This window comes from Watersipora subatra, chromosome 10 (assembly GCF_963576615.1).
Source record: "Watersipora subatra chromosome 10, tzWatSuba1.1, whole genome shotgun sequence".
Lineage (NCBI taxonomy): Eukaryota > Metazoa > Bryozoa > Gymnolaemata > Cheilostomatida > Watersiporidae > Watersipora > Watersipora subatra.
The window spans coordinates 23,347,702-23,372,731 of record NC_088717.1 but is presented as its reverse complement, the minus strand read 5'-3'; the positions used below and the strand labels follow the sequence as shown (position 1 = coordinate 23,372,731).

Here is a 25,030-nt window from a genome sequence, read left to right as displayed (position 1 = left end):
CCAGATGCTACGGCAAAATACCTGTTCAAGGATATAGCTAGAGATGAAAATCACAACTGACCGTGCAGTCGGATAGGCAAACCTATGACGGAGGCGTGAGAACTGAGGCTGTGGAAAAGTTTCAAATTGAACCGTGAAAGTCAATGTTTCATTATTAAGACGGACAGCCTTTATTCTGCACTATGTAAAGCTCTACGTCAATGAAAAGAGCCAATGCATTATCGCCGTGTTTCCTTCTACTCTTTGTCGCGGGAATCAGAATCAGGCATGGGGATTCAGCAATAAATAATGCCAAATATTTGTTCAACGCCGGGTATATATTAGCTACAAGCTGAAACCAATACGTAAAACGTTCTTGTTGTCAAATATTCGTAAGACCTTAGAATTTCTAGCTTTACAACCGTGTAGTTGTAACACATTTATTATCGAACTCGTTGCTAATTGGAGACGATTAATAATTGTTGACGGGTATTCAACTGAAGAATAATTGGCTGGTATGGCTGACGATCCGAAGGTACGCTGGTAAAAGTTCATATGTACATATAGTATTATTTTGAGCGAAAGATTTTCAAACTGCAACATGTTAATCATCGATGAATAGTTTGGGATCTACACCTTTAAAAAGATGTTCTATCATCGGAGTAAACACAGAACATAGCACTGAGATTTATATTTAAGAAAAAAGGAATTGTTAGTTTTAGCAATTTATAAGGGAGAGTAATTCGTTGAAGGAGGGACCATCCAGATTGCGTAGAAATATTTTTAGTAGAATCGTTAGAGCCGATATTAATATAAATGTAGGAATAACAGTTAGGGAAAGTAGTTTAGATGAGGAAGACAGGCCTCCTGCATTTTCTACTCGTCCTGGAAAGTATTACCTGCCCCACATTAGTACTGATCAGCTAAGATAGTCTTTTTGGTCTGGGACGGCGAAGGAAGTCCGTGCCGAGATTGAGTAGCTAACTGGGTCTTTTAAGTAGAGCGCCGCTATTTTTTACCTCCACTGGAAGGTCTTTTGCAAATTTTTTTTATCTGCTCTGAATCAATAAAACATGGTTGCATAGCCTGAAATTAGGGATTAATTATGTTTAAGGTTGACTTGCAACAAAATTCAAATTACAGTTATTTGGTATTAAAATGTTCACCATGTCTTACTCTGTTGTTTGTAGGTGCGAAATATCTGGAAATGTGATTACAAGCTCTTAAAAGCTCAAAGCGCACAATTAATCGCAGCCATCACAAAACGCCGTAGGTTGGAATTCCTTTATTTCGATGACGTACTCAACTCGACGTGGTTATTGTTTTGACCCGTGATGTTATCACATGAATTGAAAAGCCATTAAAAGGCTCAATATAAAACGTCTCGTAGCACTAGTTTATGACAAACACTTCGGGTTTTACCGAAGACCCCGTATCAAATATAGATGCTCGCTACTTTACCATTTTGTTTCGGCATGGTCAAATCATCTAGTCGTAATCAGATCATGTGACCCATACTTCTTGCCAAACAGCGCTAACAACTTCTGCAGCATTTTTTGACTATTACAGGTGACCAACAGGCTCCTCATGTTCGTTAGATGGTAATATACACTGCTAAGGGTAAACAATTGAATGAATTTTTATGGTAGGTTTCGAGAAATCAGTGCTCAAATTGACAGCATTACAATGATGATGAAATAGACGCGTAAGGACAATAGACATGGTTTTATTGAATGCGTGAAGTATATTTGTGCAAATATTTTGACGAATGAGGTTGCATGGAACTGTAAACAGACGCCATCTTGTTCAACTCATCCCATTTGAGCTGTTTTGAAAATGGATTCCAATCTACGGTGTTTTCGTGATGGCTGCGATTAACTGTTCATTTTTAAACTTTTAAGAGCTTGTTATCACATTTCCGCATATTTTGAACCTACAACACAGCAGGGTAAGACATGGGGAAGCTTTTGATACCAAATAACTGTAACGTAATTCTTTTTGCAAGTCAACCTTTAATAGCTTGACAGTTTTAAAATTTTTTTTAACATTAGACGGTATTTATAGTTTAACATGATAAAGGATCTGTTAGTTGTTTTTAGCTTGAAATCTGTGTTTGACAGGAAGATCCTAGGCTCCTTTGCTTTTTCGGCAAATTATTCAAAGCCAAATTCTAGACAATATTTATAATTTCGTATTTTAAGGAAGTTGCTCAATTCTAGGTTCCTCTTTTCAGATCGCTTCGAAAAGTCTCGTTTATATATGAGCTAAACTTACATCAAATATTGGGGACTAAATGCAAGTTTTTATATTTCCTTGAAGATTAAGGTTGGTTTTCATGCAAGCTATCAGTTGCCTCAAATCGTCATTTCTTGTCAGCACAAAACAACTGACAAGCAAATACTTCGTTTAAAAATTAATTCTGCCATTTTATAAGAAAGTGGTTTAACTTTAGCAAAATAAAAGCATTCAAATCACCTTGACTACAGGGTTTATCGCAATTAATGGTTTTCTGTTAATTGTTTCAAATTCAGCACACTTTACCTTATGAGATGCGAAGATATTCAACCAATTACCAGGTCTATTTTAAAGTGAAATGAAGTGCAAACAAAAACATGGCTGGTTAGGTAGTATATGCTACCTGTACAGGATGAATTTATTCGCGGAGTTATATTTCGCGAAAATTGTTATTTCATGCATATTCGCGGATTAATTTATTCGCGGCTGAAAACTTACTATCTATGAAGAGTTAACTCTGTTACGTCTACCAATAGAGTTAACCCTACGCATGTGCGGCTGCGCATTTCGTTTTCTATTTAGCTTACAACTACGGGTCGATCGTGCTAAGCTATAAATTTTTTGCTGCGTTCAGAGGTTTTCACGAATATTCATAGATTTGGAGGCCTTTGATGAATCATCAATTTGTGGTAAGTAATGAGTTTTTCACATTTACTAAATTAGTTGAATTTTACTTAAGTTCTTCGGTAAAACGCAATATTTATTTTTTCCATCCCTACTGCTTCATTATTTGTTTTAGTGTGAGAGAGAGATTTTTCATCATACACGGAAGAACAATAATTGCAAGGGTGGTAGATGTCATTCTTAGAAGATCACCAATCATTCAGGGAGGTCTTGAAATTGAGGTAGAAGTGGCCGCAGCTGCTAACGAAGATAATATATCTGTTTTAAAAGAGGAACAAAAACGCTTTTACGAGCACAAATCTTTGGCCAACCGGCAGAACTTTGCAATAGTAAGCTACGAGGAGAGTTCTGATGATAACTTCCTTACTAGTCATGTAGTAGCGAGAGAATCGCCTTTAACATCTACCCAAGCGACAGCGACAGAGCTGCTATTACCAAAATAACTAGTCAGAGAGCACCATTACACGCTAGTATTCTCTTATCAAGAGTACCAGTTTAATTTTATTTCTAGACAACCGCCATATAGACTAAGCTGTTTATATTTACTCCATTCATCGTTTGTAAAATTTTATTTGTATTTGAAATATTTTATTTGTATTTGAAATATTTTATTTGTACACTCAAGTTTGTAATAAATTATAATGTATCAATAAATAATAGAATAAATCAGCCCTAACGAAAAAAGACGAATAAGCATCGCGTTGCATATACATAGGTCCCAAAATATTTATGAACAGGAGCATCGTAATTCGTGGGTGCAAGGCTAAAATAGTTAGCGCGCGCATGGTGTATCCTTAATATGAAAACATATCTGATCACTATGGCGTTCTAGTTCTGTGGTAGAGTGTCCGTATTCGAAACATGTCGGTGCATTCGTCGTGAGTTCAAATTCATCGATTCACGGATTTCGATATCAAGATTTTAAAATAGATACATAGCCGGAATGCACACAGATCCACATACGTTAAACCTCGTCAAACTTTTAATTGAACTGCCTCGGATTGTTGCTCTTAACGAATCCCAGGTAAAGTAAGGGATTTTTCTTTGGTAACTTTTTCTTGAAGTTGCATAAACTTCAAGAAAAATTGGCAAAATTGATCGTGGGTAAAACGCTCAAAAAAAAAGATGTCTTTTTTTTGAGCATTTCAACAACGATCAAGTTTTTCCAATGTCAATCTAAAAAAACGTCCTGGCAATAACATCACCTCAAACAACAAACCAATCTCAAGTGATAGAAAAATCTCTATACCTTTTCATGAAAACGTTTTAAACTTTACATTAGAAGCATTTAATTTGAAACAAGCCATTTGTGCTTTTGATTTATATTATAGTTTGCATATGTACATGTATCTACTAATAAATAATTAAATACATGGACTTGTGACAGTGCTCTGATAACTTGAACGCTCTGATAATTCGAACACTTTTGCTCGGTCCCGTGAAGTTCGAGTTATCCATGTTTGACTGTATATATATATATAGATTTATAGACTTTGGATTTTATTAACTAACCAAAGTTTTCATATAGGAAAATACTCATCAGTTATTCAGTTAACATCTAATCTATTTAGTAATCCTCTAGACAATCTAGATGCTTAAATGTTTGTTTCTGAAAGCATAATTACCAGCGCTCAAACAATATATATTTTATAGGAATTCTATAAAACAACATTAGTGATGTATGTATTTTTGTATAGATAATGAATCTACATGTTTATTGTACAGCATAAGCCAACTGAGTGAGTAACATCATTCTTAAAGGTTGACTTGCAACAAAATTCACATTACAGTTATTTGGTATCAAAAGATTCACCATGTCTTACTCTGCTGTGTTGTAGGTGCAAAATATGTTGAAATGTGATTACAAGCTCTTCAAAGCTAAAAAACGAACAGTTAATCGCCGCCATCACGAAACTGCCGTAGATTAGAATTTCGTTCCAAAATGGCTCAAATGGGATGAGTTGAACAAGATGGCTTCTGTTTACACTTTCATGTAGCATGTCTTGACAAGCTGTGGTTTTTGCGTAGTTGTCCCCCCGTCGAGCGGCGAGCAACAACAGCTTGTCACAAGACGTACTGCACCTGATGCATCAGCTGCACTTATAGGGAGTTGTTCTCTTCCGTCTACACAGCTTGGCCGCGATGTTATGTCGGTCACTCCATTGGTAATCATAACGGATTTCACGCAAAAATTTATGTAGAAAAAAAACAAGATTTCAACGTTTAACCAAAGACCAGTTTTTGTGATAAACTTTAGTAAAACTTAAGAATAAAATAAACTTAAAATAAAATCCATTAGAACAAATAAAACTGACTGATACAAAAATGGAAATAATACTGACTGAGCACACAAATAACGACATGTTTAGTCGCTGTTGTTGCCTAAGTTCTCAAATTCTACTAAAGTTTACCGCAGAGACTGGTTGCTGGTTAAACGTTATAATCCTTATCTTTTCTACATAAATTTTTGCGCAAAATTCGTTATGATTACCAATGGAGCGACCGACATAACATCGCAACCAAGCCGCATAGATGGAAGAGAATAACTCCTTATAAGTGCAGCTGATGCATCAGGTGCAGTACGTCTTGTGACAAGCTGTTGTTGCTCGCCGCTCGACGGGGGGACAACTACGCAAAAACAACAGCTTGTCAAGACAGGCTAACTTTCATGCAACCTCATTCGTCAAAATATTTTCACAAATATACTTCACGCATTCAATAAAACCATGTATATTGTCCTTACGCGTCTGTTTCATCATCATTGTTATGCTGTCACTTTCAACACTGATATTTTATAACCTACCGTGAAAATTCGTTTAATTTTTTAATCTTAGCTCGAAGGAGTACATATTATTATCTGATAAACATAACAAGCCTGTTGGTCACCTGTGATAATAAAAAAGTGCTGTAGAAATCGTTCGCGCTGTTTGGCAGGATGTACGGGTCACATGATCAGATTACGATTAGACCAAGCCGAAACAAAACTGTAAAGTAGCGAGCATCTATATTTGATACGGGGTCTTCGGTAAAACTCGAAGGGTTTGTCATACACTAGTGCTACGAGAAGTTTTATATTGAGCCTTTTATTGGTCTTTCAATTCACATGAGAACATCACGTGTCAAAACAATAACCAAATGGATTGATTACGTCAGAGAAATATAAAAGTGATTCCGATCTATGGCGGTTTCGTGATGACGTCGATCAACTGTTTGTTTTTGAGCTATTAAGAAACAATCTAATCACATTTCCACATATTTGGCACCTACAACACAGGATAGTAAGACTTGGTGAATCTTTCGATACTAAATAACTGTAATGTGAATTTTGTTGCAAGTCAACCTTTAACGTATGAGCTGGGTTTTACTATGGCTCAATGTAGTTGTAATATTTTTCACATCAACGTTTAACTGTCTATTTATGATCATTGCTCTCCAAAAACAGGAAACTAATAGATTGCTATCATAGTTAACTAGATCCCAACTACATCTCTCAACCATTTAGTTTCTCTTAGAAAGAAATTTACTGAAAACACTTTATCGTAAGTACAGTTTTAAAACCTCCATGAAATTGATACGATATTTTTTTGTTAAATGGGTACAACTAGTCAAACATTCACTGTGCACCCAAAAAACCATTTTTTATTGACTGCTTCTAGAAACTTGTTTTTGTTTTCCAAACAGTAATATGGACATGATTAAATGGGTGTAGCAGATTTTATGTCATGTAGCTTATTTTATACATGAAACCTCTGGTTTGGTTGTTTTATGTATTGATTGCTACATGTAAAAATGCCTTTGTTATCATTAATGGGGCATTAGGTAGATCTGTGAACCTGTCTTCTTTTTGGGATCACCAGAGGTTGTTCACAATAAGCTATGATTTTCAAGCTGTTCTACATGTGCCAGGCACTATCACTATCATGCCTTAGCGTCAACTAAATATGTCATACTTCAAAACTGTTTGACTTAATGCTTTTTGCTAGGGCGCATTATTTAGTTTTTTTCTTTTTGTTGAATCTGAACTTTTCAATGTTTGGGGAACAATCTTTTAAATTGTACCCTGATGTACCAACGCTCACTTCACTTATCGCTTTATAACTGGTTCTTATATGTGGCAATCCGTATGATGTATAGGATGTGAAGCCAGCAGCTGAACATGTTAGTCTACGAGTAACAAATCAAGATGGCTCCAGTGTTACATTCAAGATAAAGAAACACGCGTCACTAAAGAAGTTGATGAACGCGTATTGTTCAAGAGCTGTAAGTGTGGTTTCTGTCTTTAGTGAGTATGGATTTTTTTAGAATTACTGCTATCTTGACTGTTCACAAGTTCTAGTAGGCCTATACTAGATATTTGCATGAGACTGAACTGTAGTTGTACAGTGGACCCCGGGTTACGGCCTCTCTGCTTTGTGGCTTTTTTGGCTTACAAAGTGGAATACAAAGTTTTTTCTGGCCCCTCATTGCGGCATTTTTCCCACCATAAAAATCTCTTCGAATTTCAAATTTGAACTGCATCACTCAGTTTTTCCTGTCAAATTTGTTTGAAAAAGGTTTTGATAAGGCCGGTTAAAAGTTATTGAAGTGAAGCAAAAAGTGCTAATTCGGAAACAGACTGGTAATAAAAATTAAGATGATGATAAACTTATAGTTAAGTCTAGTAAAATATTAAAGTTCAGCATTGGGAGTTTGTCTTTAGTAAGCTAAATCCATTCAAGTTAAGTTCCTGTTGTTACGTAGGGCACAAAATTCTAGCGTATCGAATGCATTGCTGTCAAGTCTCTCTCTCACTTCGCCGTTAGCCACAACTTTTGTCTTGAACGTAAGAACTCCATGCAGTACTGTACATAGTAATGTTACATTTTATTACAGATCATAGACCTGTAATCAATCATCAACTAAGGTTACTATGCTATTTTATTACCAATTTTTAATATATACAGTACCCACATAAAAGTTTGATGTTTTTACAGAACATGTGGTTTGCATTAGATAATTGCTTTAGGTTCTGATGCCCTTCTGTACAACATTTTTGCCTTACAATCTCAACACCAGAACGAATTAATGTCATGTGGTGGGGTCCACTGTACTTATGGTGCATGAGGTATCGTGTCACTCTTTTAATATGGTGGGGTCCACTGTACTTATAGTGCATGAGGTATCGTGTCACCATTTCATGTAGTATGTGCCTCAAACTTTGCTGCTTTGTCGAATGTAATTTTAAAGGCTAGCAAATAGATTTTAACCTCAAGTTTCCCCTGAAAACATAATATCCTGTACCTTTGCATCTTTGTAAGGTTCAATGAGCTCAGCCCTATTTTAGTACACATTTTGCTTCCTGCATAAAAGAGCTGGATGCCCCAGTGAGACTGGCTACAACCTGGGTTTACCATAACTGGGGTGGAGGACGAACTGCCTCCACCCCAACTAGTGTTTACCCTAGCTGGGATGGAGGACGAACTGCCTCCACCCCAACTAGTGTTTACCCTAGCTTGGGTGGAGGACGAACCGCCTCCACGACTAAGCACACAAAGCAATAAATGCCATGGTCTTTTCGAACACTATGAAAATTACAAATCTGTAAATTTAAAGAATAAATAATAATAATTTGTTCAATCTTAAAAAGAAATATACAAAAGCAATTAGTGACATATATATACAATCAATGTTTATAATAATTGCAGGAACTAAAATAAAACGAGTTGAATAAATTAGCATCTTTAGCTACCGCGCTGCCACCGAAGTTTTTCTCTTTGCTGTCGCTTTCACTCACTTTACCTTTTGGTTTAAAAGTTCATCTTCACTGTCTTTTAAACAAAAATCTTTTCTATTGCTGAAAAGTCCATATCAGCATAAAGATAATATTTTTAGCGGAACTAGATTTTATTTTGGCGATCTTCGAGTAGTTTCACAAAAATGAAGACAAACTTTTATAAATAGGCACTCCTCGCACATGCATACTAAGCACAAAGAATAGCTTTATAGTAGTAACACAGACCATATCATGTGAACTCAAGCTGAAAATCAGTCGCTATAATAAAAACTCGTAAATTATTTAAAGGATTTCAAAAGGTCTATATAATTTCGAGTTTTTTAGGATTCGTTTTGAGTGCCCGAGTAGAAATTTCTGCCTCACTATGCTCCATAGATAACAATTCTTGGGGAGAACTCTATCTGCAACCATATAGTAGAGGCCTACAAACATTGTGCATGTTTTCACTTCACATTATCTATCCTTGCCTTCAATTTTTGTCCTTGTTAAGACATTGAATAGAAATACCCGAACAGTCTTCCATTTACCTTTGGTTACTAGGTAGTGTTATTTAGTTGCCTCTCACCATCTCAGTCAAATAATAAGCGACTCACTCGGGCCTGTTTTTATAGCTGTGCATTGCCACCGGTCTCACCAGATTTAGTGTCTTGCAGCAGCAACAAATACACAGCAACAGTTTGATGGTTTATCATATCATCATATTATTTTTTTTCCGGCGGCAATATAGCCTGATATATAGCCACTTAGGCTAGTACAGGTAGTAGTCATCACATAACGACGGGTGACGTTCTGAAGACCCATCATTAAATAAACCTTTTGAGTCTCCGTAGCAGACCTATAATCCCTTTACGTTGTAATTCTGAACATTTGCTTTCTCTCTGCTTTTTTTGGATTCTTAATAATAATTTAACATAATTATATTTAACAAGTAGGCCTACATTAAATCTAATAATCTAATTGTTTACTTTAGATGACCAGATGAGTTAAATTTGCGACAACCACAATGTCACTTGCACAGCAGCATTCAAATCCACCACCAGTATGCAGATTTCTAACTAGAAAAAAATAACCACTACAGGCAGTCCTCGCTCAATCACAGCTCGGAGTCACAATAACATGTGAAAATCATGCAAATTTTCACAAATGTCATGTCATGTCATGTCATGGTTAGCGTTTATTTATAATATACATTCACGATTACTTTGATGGTTTTAAGGACAATATTTTCATTTTCTGTTCATTTAGCATCGAAGAATATTTCTGAAAATTTTCACAATTTTAACACGGAGTCATAAGTTGGAGCCATTGTTGAGCGAGCCTGTTGTGAAGTGAGGACTCAGGTAGCGGTGGCTATTTTTTCCGATTAAAAATTTGCATGCTGCTGGTGCGCTTGACAGCTGCTGTGCAAGTGACATTGTCGTGGCTTCAAATTTAACTCATCTAAAATTAACAATTTCAGACAATTAACAATTTGAGGAACTATTGCCTGGGAACCTGCAGAATCTAAATCATTAGATTTCGGAGTTGTTACAGGTCTAACAGTCTTCAATACAGCAATTTTTTAAGCAGTTCGAATGATGCTACAAAATGTAATCTAGATCTGAAGCAAAATCTTATCAGACAGAATGCTCTTCTAGACCTTGGATGTTTTTGACATAGTAGTTGTACAAAAATGCATAAGTAATAGAACTATACATTTAGGAAAATAAAATTATTCAACATTATTTGGTGTCATATTTCAAAATTAGCATGCTTGGCTCACCAGTCGGATTATATGTAATTATTCTATATATGTAAGTATAATAGTACATATTCTATATGTAATATGTAATATTTCTATATATATTTCTAATATATATATAAATATATATTTTCTAATATATATTTTCTAATATATTCTATATGTAATATGTAAGTATAATTGTGATTATATGTGTATCATATAGAAGTACGTATACATAGCTGTGGTGTTACGCAGGGTCTGGCCATTGATACCGTGCGGTTTCGCTTTGACGGAGTCCCGCTCAATCCTGAAGACACCGCTGCTGATGTAAGTATGACTTTATTTGGATTTGTGCTCTTGTATAAAGATATTAGGTGATCATATCTACGATATTTGTCAAAACTTTCAGCTTTTGCAATGTGAAAGTGTAGGCATTTAACGAATGCGGCGGTTCTTCCACATTGGTCTTGTTATGTCTTACAGTAGGGCGTAGGCGCTCCTTCCACATTGGTCTTGTTATGTCTTACAGCAAGGCATAGGCAGTCCTTCCACATTGGTCTTGTTATGTCTTACAGCAAGGCATAGGTGGTCCTTCCACATTGGTCTTGTTATGTCTTACAGTAGGGCGTAGGCGGTTCTTCTACATTGGTCTTGTTATGTCTTACAGCAAGGCGTAGGCGGTCCTTCTACATTGGTCTTGTTATGTCTAACAGCAAGGTATAGGCGCTCCTTCCACATTGGTCTTGTTATGTCTAACAGCAAGGTATAGGCGCTCCTTCTACATTGGTCTTGTTATGTCTTACAGTAGGGCGTAGGCGCTCCTTCTACATTGGTCTTGTTATGTCTTACAGCAGGGCGTAGGCGCTCCTTCTACATTGGTCTTGTTATGTCTTACAGTAGGGCGTAGGCGGTCCTTCTACATTGGTCTTGTTATGTCTTACAGCAGGGCGTAGGCGCTCCTTCTACATTGGTCTTGTTATGTCTTACAGTAGGGCGTAGGCGGTCCTTCTACATTGGTCTTGTTATGTCTTACAGCAGGGCGTAGGCGCTCCTTCTACATTGGTCTTGTTATGTCTTACAGTAGGGCGTAGGCGGTCCTTCTACATTGGTCTTGTTATGTCTTACAGCAGGGCGTAGGCGCTCCTTCTACATTGGTCTTGTTATGTCTTACAGCAGGGCATAGGCAGTCCTTCTACATTGGTCTTGTTATGTCTTACAGCAAGGCGTAGGCGCTCCTTCCACATTGGTCTTGTTATGTCTTACAGCAAGGCATAGGCGCTCCTCCCACATTGGTCTTGTTATGTCTTACAGCAGGGCGTAGGCGGTCCTTCTACATTGGTCTTGTTATGTCTTACAGCAGGGCGTAGGCGCTCCTCCCACATTGGTCTTGTTATGTCTTACAGCAGGGCGTAGGCGGTCCTTCTACATTGGTCTTGTTATGTCTTACAGCAGGGCGTAGGCGCTCCTCCCACATTGGTCTTGTTATGTCTTACAGCAGGGCGTAGGCGGTCCTTCTACATTGGTCTTGTTATGTCTTACAGTAGGGCGTAGGCGCTCCTCCCACATTGGTCTTGTTATGTCTTACAGCAGGGCGTAGGCGGTCCTTCTACATTGGTCTTGTTATGTCTTACAGCAGGGCGTAGGCGCTCCTTCTACATTGGTCTTGTTATGTCTTACAGCAAGGCGTAGGCGGTCCTTCTACATTGGTCTTGTTATGTCTTACAGTAGGGCGTAGGCGCTCCTCCCACATTGGTCTTGTTATGTCTTACAGCAGGGCGTAGGCGGTCCTTCTACATTGGTCTTGTTATGTCTTACAGCAGGGCGTAGGCGCTCCTTCTACATTGGTCTTGTTATGTCTTACAGCAAGGCATAGGCGCTCCTTCCACATTGGTCTTGTTATGTCTTACAGCAAGGCGTAGGCGGTCCTTCTACATTGGTCTTGTTATGTCTTACAGCAAGGCATAGGCGCTCCTTCCACATTGGTCTTGTTATGTCTTACAGCAAGGCGTAGGCGGTCCTTCTACATTGGTCTTGTTATGTCTTACAGCAAGGCATAGGCGCTCCTCCCACATTGGTCTTGTCATGTCTTACAGCAGGGCGTAGGCGCTCCTTCTACATTGGTCTTGTTATGTCTTACAGCAAGGTGTAGACGGTCCTTCTACATTGGTCTTGTTATGTCTTACAGCAGGGCGTAGGCGGTCCTTCTACATTGGTCTTGTTATGTCTAACAGCAAGGTATAGGCGCTCCTTCCACATTGGTCTTGTTATGTCTTACAGTAGGGCATAGGCAGTCCTTCTACATTGGTCTTGTTATGTCTTACAGCAAGGTATAGGCGCTCCTTCTACATTGGTTTTGTTATGTCTTACAGCAGGGCATAGGCAGTCCTTCTACATTGGTCTTGTTATGTCTTACAGCAGGGCGTAGGCGCTCCTTCTACATTGGTCTTGTTATGTCTTACAGCAGGGCGTAGGCGGTCCTTCTACATTGGTCTTGTTATGTCTAACAGCAAGGTATAGGCGCTCCTTCCACATTGGTCTTGTTATGTCTTACAGTAGGGCATAGGCAGTCCTTCTACATTGGTCTTGTTATGTCTTACAGCAAGGTATAGGCGCTCCTTCTACATTGGTTTTGTTATGTCTTACAGCAGGGCATAGGCAGTCCTTCTACATTGGTCTTGTTATGTCTTACAGCAGGGCGTAGGCGCTCCTTCTACATTGGTCTTGTTACGTCTTACAGTAGGGCGTAGGCGGTCCTTCTACATTGGTCTTGTTATGTCTTACAGCAGGGCATAGGCAGTCCTTCTACATTGGTCTTGTTATGTCTTACAGCGGGGCGTAGGCGCTCCTTCTACATTGGTCTTGTTATGTCTTACAGTAGGGCGTAGGCGGTCCTTCTACATTGGTCTTGTTATGTCTTACAGCAGGGCATAGGCAGTCCTTCTACATTGGTCTTGTTATGTCTTACAGTAGGGCGTAGGCGGTCCTTCTACATTGGTCTTGTTATGTCTTACAGCAGGGCATAGGCAGTCCTTCTACATTGGTCTTGTTATGTCTTACAGCGGGGCGTAGGCGCTCCTTCTACATTGGTCTTGTTATGTCTTACAGTAGGGCGTAGGCGGTCCTTCTACATTGGTCTTGTTATGTCTTACAGCAAGGCATAGGCGGTCCTTCTACATTGGTCTTGTTATGTCTTACAGCAGGGCGTAGGCGGTCCTTCTACATTGGTCTTGTTATGTCTTACAGCAGGGCGTAGGCGCTCCTTCTACATTGGTCTTGTTATGTCTTACCGCAAGGCGTAGGCGGTCCTTCTACATTGGTCTTGTTATGTCTTACAGCAGGGCGTAGGCGCTCCTTCTACATTGGTCTTGTTATGTCTTACAGCAGGGCATAGGCAGTCCTTCTACATTGGTCTTGTTATGTCTTACAGCAGGGCGTAGGCGCTCCTCCCACATTGGTCTTGTTATGTCTTACAGTAGGGCGTAGGCGCTCCTCCCACATTGGTCTTGTTATGTCTTACAGCAGGGCGTAGGCGGTCCTTCTACATTGGTCTTGTTATGTCTTACAGCAGGGCATAGGCAGTCCTTCTACATTGGTCTTGTTATGTCTTACAGCAGGGCGTAGGCGCTCCTCCCACATTGGTCTTGTTATGTCTTACAGTAGGGCGTAGGCGCTCCTCCCACATTGGTCTTGTTATGTCTTACAGCAGGGCGTAGGCGGTCCTTCTACATTGGTCTTGTTATGTCTTACAGCAGGGCATAGGCAGTCCTTCTACATTGGTCTTGTTATGTCTTACAGCAGGGCGTAGGCGCTCCTCCCACATTGGTCTTGTTATGTCTTACAGTAGGGCGTAGGCGCTCCTCCCACATTGGTCTTGTTATGTCTTACAGCAGGGCGTAGGCGGTCCTTCTACATTGGTCTTGTTATGTCTTACAGCAGGGCGTAGGCGCTCCTCCCACATTGGTCTTGTTATGTCTTACAGCAGGGCGTAGGCGGTCCTTCTACATTGGTCTTGTTATGTCTTACAGCAGGGCGTAGGCGCTCCTTCTACATTGGTCTTGTTATGTCTTACAGCAGGGCATAGGCAGTCCTTCTACATTGGTCTTGTTATGTCTTACAGCAGGGCGTAGGCGCTCCTCCCACATTGGTCTTGTTATGTCTTACAGCAAGGCATAGGCGCTCCTTCCACATTGGTCTTGTTATGTCTTACACCAAGGCGTAGGCGGTCCTTCTACATTGGTCTTGTTATGTCTAACAGCAAGGTATAGGCGCTCCTTCCACATTGGTCTTGTTATGTCTTACAGCAGGGCGTAGGCACTCCTACAACGTAAATAATCCGTTCTAGGAATGTTTACGTTACAGGGAATTTACGTTAAAGAATAGAGAAAGCATAATATTATTATGATTTATTAGTTATCTTGAGGTGTTGAATGATGTTCTGAAAAAAGAATCAATGAGATTGACCCCCTAGAAGCTGAGATATAGACAGCCAAACACAGGTCTACCTAATAAAGAATCAGAGGAAAACCCTTCGAAAATCCCGAAAACTATGACGTATAAAATCGACTTAATGGTCATGTGCCGGAGTTGCGCACCCTTACCGCCGTTACTTATAATGATTGTTTTGGCTACGAGATGTGAAACGCTTCTCGCGATAGTAAATAATTTACATACTAGCTCTGGTTTCTCAGGAAAATCATCCAAACATTGTGTGGTAAAGGCATTTGCCCACAACCCCTCGTCATGATTTTTTAAAGCAGAAGAGCAGATTTTGACTATTGTGCTTCAAATTTTAACTCGATCTCCACGGATATGCTCCGAAGATCATCTGTTCAACGAACGGCGCGTGTATAGTCTATATGCGATATCCGCGATTGCAGTTTTTTTAGAATACGAAATAGGAATGGGACTTTTTGTTCCTTCATCATTTTTCTACTGTGTATCTACTGCAGCATTCAGTTGATTTTCATGATTATCGTCACTATTAACAGACTGGAAGTTCACTACAGCCATAATCTTAAAAAGACTAACTTGACCGTGCTGCTCTTGCTATAAGAAAAGAAAACGATAACTTTTGCTTTGATTTTTCTATTGATCTATTATCTTATCTATGATTATTTTTTATGATTTATATAATATTCATAATGCATATTTTACAAAATAATAATATAACTGCGTATAGAATAAATGATGTAACTAATATAATTTGTAGAAAATTCCAAATGATAACCGAGATTGATTTAATTGATTCTATTTATTAGCTATAGTTAAAAAATCTGAACAACGCTAAAGATGAGTCTGAATAGGGAAGCTAAGTAGGAGAACAACAAAACTGAGCTGAACTAGCAAGATAGCGAAATGTTGCGAAATAATAGATGCGTGTAATTATTTTATGCTAAAACTAATCTACACGTCAGAGGGACTGGTTCGGAATTCTAGGAGCGATGATTGTTAGGCCCAATTTGATTGTTCTATACTTCCAGGGATTAAACCAATTAAAACGCCGTGATTGTTATAGGAGAGCGCATTAGTTGGCTTAATTGACCAATGACACACAAGTCGATTTCATACGTCATATATTGATGATTACCAAAACACTTTTGTTTTTTGGTAGACCTGTGTTTGGCTGGCTATATCTCAGCTTCTGGTTGGTCAATCTCCTTGATTCTTTTTTTAGAACATCAGTCAACACCTCAAGATGAATAATAAAGCATAATAATATTATGCTTTCTCTATTCTTTAAAGAACTGAAATACATGTAAATTGCCTAGTCCGTTCATTCCATACACATCCCTTTGGCATGCAAAAAAGAAAAACTTACCCAACTCTTTAATTTGTGTGCTGTACTGTAACTGCAGTATTATTGGTTTGCATCGACAACTTTTCTCCTCTTTATGATTGATCTCACTGGTTTTATACACCATGATTGCGGTAATTTTACAACAAGGTAATGAGGAATGCATATTTTTGACGTTCATTTACTACGATTTGCCTAGTATTTTAAACAGCAAAGTCTATTCTGCAAAGTAAAACTAATAACAAATATTTTGTATGTTTACAGCAAGGCAAAACAACAAAATCTTTTTACTATAAAAAACAGTTCTTTCTGTTCATTGTTTATCTGTATTCAGGGGTCAAGGTTAGGATAAAAAATAACGTTTGCCGATACTCCAACTCGTGACATTCAGATTAGTAGACCGATGTTGTAACACCTGCACCAATCAATCGCCTTTGTATTTACGAACAACAACATTTATTCATGTTTTGTCGACACTTAACAATCTATTACGACGAACTAGAATGTCGCGAAAGTTATCTATAATAGACATAACAGTATACTTATGGCGGTTTTTCTTCCACAAGTGCGCCGAGATACACCAACTTTCAAATCGAATTTGAAAACTCGCCAATTTGACACTTTATGTTATATGAAATTTTTTATGTAGTACGAAGCAAAAACTTCACATAAATTTTTTACGTTATCAGGAATTTGCGTTATAGGAAGTATACGTTATAGAAGTTTCTACTGTATTTGTTAAAAACCAAGGTTGTTTTTAAATTTTCTAGGCATATGTATCTCACTTGTAAACGACGTTGTTGTAAATTTAAGGTGGGCAATGAGAAATAGTTGAGGTCTACAAACACCCATAAACCCTTAGCTTTCCTCTATCGACCACTTTTAACGATAGGCGATTGACCTGGTAATTGTTTTGGAATGGACAAACACTCTCGGGTGAATCCAACAACAACATTTTACAATGATGTCAATTTCTAGGCGTGCGACACAATGGGCTACACAATGCGGCATTCATTTAGTCTCACCTATGTTCAAAGACTTGAGTTATCCCTTATATGCCGTTTTCAGTGATATCAGCTGACACAGAAATACTCTGGCGATAATTATGAGTGACTCTAATAAAAAGTTTTATCTTTGTTATAAGGCAAGAGTATGGGTTACATAGCCTACAAACATAAAACTATTTTTATAGTTCTCAGGCTATGGCTTTTCAACAAGCACCATTACACATGTACAGCGGAACCTGGATTCTCGAACGCTTCGGTTTTCGACCAACTCGGTTTTCGAGCAAAAATTGTGAGATTTGTTCATTTTGGATCTCGAACATAAATTCGGTTCTCGACCAAACCGGAGCATGCCCACTAGAATTAAACGTTTGGAACAGCTCCGGAAACAGCGGGTTACCCTAAATTGTTTTGGAGGAGGATTCTCCTTCTAAGATGTGAAGTAAACATGCCATTGCTGTTTATATTTCCTTTTTTACACAATTATTGGTGTAACTGATCAGTTGCTTTTTCGCTGTTTCATTATTAATTTCTGCAATTTTGGTATTTTATCTTAACCTTTAACATTTTTGATGTTTTAAGAGCAAAAAATACGAAATGTTTTTAGTTTTTGTTTTCTTTTTCCATCAACATCGATAGAAAATCTTTACAACTAAACACGATTTATATCTACCCATTTTTGTTTATATAATGCAGTATACAGTACAGTTTATGGTGTAAAATGTTAAAAATACTTTACTCAAGTTGTTTTCTCGACTAAAGAACGTATTAAAATTTACATAAGATAATTTTAATGGGAAAACTTGTTTTAAATCTCGAACAACTCGGTTTTCGAACATCCTTCTAAAACGGATTATGTTTGAGAACCGAGGTTCCACTGTACTTATTTCACCTGCAATCATATACCCTCATGTATCACAGTCTAGGCAAAACCAACTGCAATTGTTCTATATTTGTGAGTGGTATCCGATTGAAATCCACTCACCGCAAGTATGCCCCATTTCCAACCACTAATGATAATGACTTCTTCGATAACTCAAAATCTTCTTTTTAAAAACTACGAGAACCGCTCCGGCGTGAACGCGTTCTGAGGTGTTGCCTAAAAACATGTTGGTGTTGTTCAATGCCATGGAAGCCATAGGTTACAATCCAATAAATTGCCCGTGTGTCCACGAGGTATAAGTGTCACAATTGTGTGTTGTCTTCTCTCTAACCCTTTCTAATAATAACATACAAGTTTCAAGTAGATGGTAGCTACAGGATTCAACTTGCTTCCAATTTTTGGATACCCACACATACCTACCATACCCACCCTAGTATTTATCAAGTAGTGGGCTGCCATTTTTGCATACCCATGCATACCACAAAGAATCTATTAAGGAGTAAACCACATGAAACATTCATTTAGTCATACAAATAAAGGCGGAGTTATCTTCTCCAAGCATCTTTTAGCAAGATGAGACCACCACAGTAATTACCCTACCAACGAAAAACCAACATTTTTAGGGTTCATTGAGTGGACGCGTTTGTTATAACGCAAGTGCGCGATTATCATTAACCGAAAACATGGTAATATTCATGAAGTTTTTGAATTCAGGCTGTGACTGACACATTGTCATGCATGGGCTTATCCACTGCCTACTGCAACAGCCCCTGTCCAAATTAGTTGTGTACCATCACAAGCTTGAATGTCAAAATTACTAATGAATTGATGAGGAGCCAGTGATTGGAATCCTAGTGCGCCACATGTACGATATAAGGAAGTACTCCATATGCATGTACTCAACGAAGTACTCCATATGCATGAAAAATCTTCACGCACCCTCATTGTACACCAACCATGTCTCTCACAGCATGTAGTCAAGTATCATGGACTGCAAACACCGAGTTGATAAAAATCTAAGCCCGCTTTGTTAATGATGTGTAGTAGGAGTCATACAATACCAATTGAAAATGAGGTCTTTATGCTCTCTCCTTCCTCGCATTCCATAGTTCACCTCATCAATGCACAAGATATCATATCTCTTCTACAATTGTCACGGGTGTATGTTTAAACCATAACTTTCACGAACAACTTTTATCGTATTTTCTAGGTAAATCAGACACGCTGATTCCGATTTTGTACTCAAAATAAAGATTAGTCCACTAACCTTCAAAGTCATTTAGGCTTTTTTAAAGCGTTTCAATATTCGTTTCAAAAACAACACAATCGGCATTACAAGCTCCGCCCATAAATATGTGACGAAATCTAGCTTTTTCAGGAATGGAAGTTAGGAATGTTTAGTCCGATTTAGAATAATAGAGATGGGTGTCTTAAAACCCATTATTATCTAAATCCAGCCTGTAAAATAGTTTCAGTTTTTTTATGAAAGATATATAAACTATGTAAAATTGCTTGCAGCTTGTTACATGACGTTTAAATGGGCTGGACGCCGAGAAAAATGAGCTCAAAAAGCGCGGTTTTATCACGAGCTAGCGTTGTTATTGCACTTTTTAAATATGCAATGCTAAATAGCTTATCTACCTTTCAGAAAAGACTGATATTATTTTTAAGGCTGAATTTAGATATTAATGGATTTTAAAACAGCCATCTTTATTATCCTAAATTGGTCTAAACATCCCTACGTAACAGGTTACGTCAAGTATTTATGGGCGGAGCTTGTTATGCCGATCGTGTTGTTTTCGAGACCGATATTAAAACGCTATAAAAAGTTCTTCATTACTCTGAAAGTTAGTGGCCTAATCTTTATTTTGATTACAAAAGCGGAATCAGCATGTCTGATTTACCTAGTAAATATGATAAAAGTTGTTCGTGGCAGTTATGGTTTAAAATTGTAACACGACACACATATCTTGTAAGACGACATACATACCTGGTATAGTATCCCTTGCAAGTAAGTGATCTGAAAGCGCTATTAAGCTCAAAGCATCAAAAAATCCTTAGAGATGACAACTAACTGGCTTAACGCAGATTCAACAAAGCATTTATGTTATTATTACTAGTATACTGGTAGTCCCGTGCGCCGTAATATATCATCATGTGTATTAACTATGTGCACAGTTACTCCATGAAGCAGCATGGTGGTCAAGTGGTGCAGCTGGTAGTGTGCTTGGCTGCTAAACCAAATGTGTGAGTTAAATTCTCGTGCAAAGCAATTTTCTTTACCTTCAAGTGTTGCTTCGGATGGATGGACATGGCTCTTATTGTGGTAGAAATAGCTCTCTATTCAATAACTACCGTACTAGTATGCTTAGCAGTCCCATGCACTATGAGAGACTATCATGGGTAATTGGTATGTGACAATTATTCTGTGAAGTGTTAAGGCGACCGAGTGATGTAATGGTAGTGTTCGTGCCTTTGAACCTGACACCCTGGGTTGGATTCCCACGCGAGGCAACCTTTTTCCTAATGCTCTTAGCGTGGCTATGGACAGACACGGTTCTTATTATAGTAAAGACTTATGAGAGAGTTTAAACCTAGCTGCTTTATTGCCTATACTGCTTTATTGCCTATACTGCTTTATTGCCTGCACTGCTTTGTTGCCTATACTGCTTTATTGGCTAGACTGCTTTATTGCCTGCACTGCTTTGTTGCCTATACTGCTTTATTGCCTATACTGCTTTATTGCCTATACTGCTTTATTGCCTATACTGCTTTATTGCCTATACTGCATGACGATATTTACTGATTAAAGAAATACTGTCTTTCATGCTTCTTTGAAAATATATTGCAGCTACCAGTGGTCAGTTTGGCTATTTGTAACCTATCCACAAATAAAGTTGAAATCAACTATATTATCTATGATTATACTTGTCTTCCTTTTTTTAACTATTAGGACTCTGGCAGTCTATGTGTACAATCATTCTGTAATGCCAGTGGGTGGTCGATTGGTGAATTCGTTAGTGCTGGTCTGCCATGCTGAATGTCAGGAGTTCGATGATGCAATCCTTTTTCCTGACCTCTAAGTGTGGCCTCAGACAGGTGGACACGACTCTTATTACAGTAAAGATTATAAGACCCAAAATATGATTTTAGTTTTTAATTATCAGCACATTTAAACAAATTCAAAACCAGGTTACAGAATAATAAATTGGTGGTATAATGGAGTCGACTGAGTGGAAATAATCATTCCTGTCATTTGCAGCCGTTGTCACCAGTACTTATTCAGCAGTGCTGTAAATTGGTGGTGTTTGCAAATGGATTTTTGGAATTTTTTGTTTACTATTTTGCAGACTTGTGCTTGCTTTCATTCTATTTACAGTAGTTGTACCATTTCGCTGGTAGTTAGCATGAGAAGATGGACATATTTAATGCTCACTCCGTGCTCACTCTGCTAGCAATTGTGTACTTTGTACTGGTTTTTATTTCACCAGCTTAAAATTTATATAAACTCTTAAAAGCAAGAACTGCAGCAAAAAATATCACAGTTAGTTTAACGTTGAAGGGGAAAGGTTTTATAACATAAATTTTGAGCCATCCACTATTTTTTATCCTTGTTTTTATAGTAATAGGTTTTTCAGTAATTAGGTGATTGATTTACTGTTTAATATCATCTGCTTCTAAAATCTCATAAGGGATTCGTTCGGGTGCACCAACTGCCTTTGTGATAATCGATAATCCACATTCCCACCTGATATACAACATCCAACATGCTGATGTTTGTTGGGAATGCTTTTATGTTGTTTTTAATATAAAAGCAAATATATACATGTATATTTTCTGCTAGCACCAGAAATGCTTTCATGCACATCTGATGGTTAGCTAGGCGCCACATGGTAAAAAATGATTTTCTTTCGTTAATATACAATCAAGGCAGCCATCATGTGAAATTTTCTAGTTTTTTCTAATACATGAAAAAGCAGTTCAGCAAGATCCATCTCTCGAGTGTTGTTTTTTTGCTTGGCCAATATCGGTGCTTGCAGTCGGATTCCAATTGTGTATTCTTCAAACCTTTGGGGGAAATACGGTCATTTTTGGTGCCTTGGTTTTGGAGAATCGCATGTATGATGATGCCTTCTCAGTTTTCTTCAGATATTTAAAGATTATGAGCTACAGTACCTGAACTCTGGCCTTTGAGCAAATACATTCAATTCATGTTATAAATGCTTTATTTGCTTCGTTGATGAATCGTTGATAGAGTTATTATATCAATCACATGTCACGGAAAGCGGCAAGTAGAAGATAACTCCATGTTTAAACATAGATACAGATAAAACTACATGTAAATAGCTGCTTATTACATATTCCATGATAGATATTCACTCTACATTTTGGTCAAGATATTATTCTAGCAAATTGATCATACCAGGTATTTCTGTATTTTATTTTTTTGTATTTTTATATTTCCTTTTTAATTTTTTTGTAATATAAGCACACAAACGAGGAAGATTATTCTAGAACCAGATCAGCCTCATTTTCCTTGAAATTAAATTTTACCAGACTTCGCTCAAATAGCTATGTTTCATCTACTCGTCTGCTAGGCACATTTGCATGTGCTTAGGTGACATTGAAAAGGTCCTTAGCACTTTTACGTGGAGCCCTGTTCAGTTATGATTGTGCCTGGTTGCAAGCACCGCAGGCGTTTTTCATGGTAGCAAATACAGTAGAACCTTTACATTACAAAATTTCCAAGATACAAAACCTTTTTTGGTAGAGATTTTGCTTCAAACTCAAAGATGTTTCTAAATATGCTTTTCATATTTTGGACCATGTTTGTTTTGTATTTGTGGACCATTTGCTTCTTACGGGTATGAAATACAACGTGTCTCACTCAGTTTCAGTGGTTAGCAAAAGTCATTAAATCATCAACGTTTTGCTTTTATTCATTGTATAATTTGGAGTTATCATATATCGATATATATGATAACTCGTTATCATATATATGATGACCTATCGTTTTTAGCAATCCAGGTTCAATGTCATACAAAGATAGCGTTTTGTATGACAGTTTTTAGTTTGTACCGATATAAATAAACCTTTTTAACAAAACCGCGACAACAATACAACACTCTCTTCTTTTAACCGCTGTCTCACTCAGTCTCTCTTAGCCTTGTCTGGACGGCCAATGCCAAAAGTAAAAAAACAAACAAACATACCATTCTTAGTTGTTATTCGTTATTTTTCTGTTGTTCTTTCCATGGGATTTTATTTATTATCATTTAGTAATATAATTCTAAACTCCTTGTTGTAGGAGTTTAGAATTATATTACTAAATGATAATATTATATTACTAAATGAGTTTACCCATAATTTGTATATATAATTTATACTAATGCCATGTCCGAGTTTTGTAGAGGCTTGAAATGAAATTGAGCCTGTACGTGGTAAAATTGGTTTCTGCTTACAAAAGTTCCTATTCACGAAATGGCTTCCGGAACGAATTAATCTTGCAAGTTGAGGCTTCGCTATATACCTCTTATTGGCTGTATTACTAATGCATATAAAAAAAATTCCAAAAACTCATTAAGACGTTTTCTAAAAATTTTGATTGCAGTTTGGTAAACGAATAGCCAATATATCACAAACAATTGTTATTATTTATGTACTTGGATGGTAGTTCCTATTTTATTTCAACCACCGTTAGGAGAAGAGTAAATAACTCCGTAAATAATTTGATGAGTATTTGTTCAAATCAGTAGCTGCAGATTATTTGCCAAACAAATCAATAATCGTTCAACTGATCTCGTCAGACAATCAGTGGCCTTAGGGCTGGAGCTCTCTGATAACGCCAAGAAAAATGCTTGCTGATTTGCCAGTTATCATAGATGTTCAATATTTGGCTTCTCATTAAATCATTAGATGCCGGCTTTCACAACGGTCTATCTGCACTTGATTTGTTGACAGTTGAAACTTTCCATATTGTTGGACTGTTCTTTGCCGAGTAACATCTATAGCCCATCTTAGTAACAACGGATAATACACTCCGTCTTTTACAGCTCAACATGGAGGATGAAGACAACATAGACGTCTTTCAGAATCAGACTGGTGGAGGAGATTAGCTACACCACTTACTGGCTATATAATAACGATTGTGGTGTCTGATAGAACGTTGCGCCACCCTCAGTTCCACAGAACATTTAGTACTAGGCTAATGCACTTTCAACTTCGCGTGATCATATGGTAGTTGAGAGAACTGGTTTTACTTTGTTGTTGCTCGATTGTATCATTTGCAAATATAGTTACATGTTCATAATATTGCATGTGTGTAAGATATAGAAACTCCGCCATATTCCTAGTAACAGTTACTCCTAGTAACAGTTACCCCTAGTAACAGTTACCCCTAGTAACAGTTACCCTTCCAAGCTTGTCTCTTCTTGTTTATTCCCTAGTATTTTGAAATGAAAAACAAATGCACATTTAACATTTTCTTGTATCAATTTTAAGCCATTGCTACAGTTTATACAAACCAAACATTGTTTGAGGCGCCACACCAAATTCCGAAATCTGCTCATTTACTATCTCAATGTTTCATATTAACAAAGGCTTTGGTTAGACTGTTGAAACTGAAAGTAGATGAGGGTTTTCCAAGCAATGGGCTGCTATTTAAAAGAACAATAGATTTGTTGCGTTGACAACAATCCAGTTTAAGCTCAAAAAATTTGGCTTCGGAAAACCAGTCGGGCAGCGAAATTTCGAAGTTGGGCAGTCAGCAGCTGTGGTCTAGAACGCCTAACCTGTGTTCCCAGATAAGTCAACTGATGTTGACAGGACTGATACCTACCTTAATTTAAATTGCCGTCTTTACCAAATCAACTCAGGCAGATTAATCTAGATTCTAGACCGACAGACAATAACCTAACAGTAGCTTAGTGAGCGAGTAAACCCACAGTGAAGCAGG

The 25,030-nt window shown here is 37.7% G+C and overlaps 1 protein-coding gene across 1 annotated transcript; it reads left to right on the top strand.

Annotated features, from left to right (window-relative positions):
- The first annotated feature begins 214 nt into the window (after positions 1-214).
- Positions 215-24,385, top strand: LOC137405847 (small ubiquitin-related modifier 3-like). Its single transcript, XM_068092272.1, has 4 exons — positions 215-514; positions 7,033-7,158; positions 10,650-10,721; positions 24,129-24,385. The coding sequence occupies exons 1-4, from the start codon at positions 497-499 to the stop codon at positions 24,189-24,191; spliced, it is 279 nt and encodes a 92-aa protein (XP_067948373.1). The 5' UTR covers positions 215-496; the 3' UTR covers positions 24,192-24,385.
- The last annotated feature ends 645 nt before the right edge of the window (positions 24,386-25,030 follow it).

Excerpts from the sequence above, each read along its gene's own strand:
- LOC137405847 (XM_068092272.1), top strand. Across the intron at positions 7,159-10,649 it reads ACGCGTATTGTTCAAGAGCT|GGTCTGGCCATTGATACCGT; the intron begins GTAAGTGTGGTT and ends GGTGTTACGCAG. Across the intron at positions 10,722-24,128 it reads CTGAAGACACCGCTGCTGAT|CTCAACATGGAGGATGAAGA; the intron begins GTAAGTATGACT and ends CGTCTTTTACAG.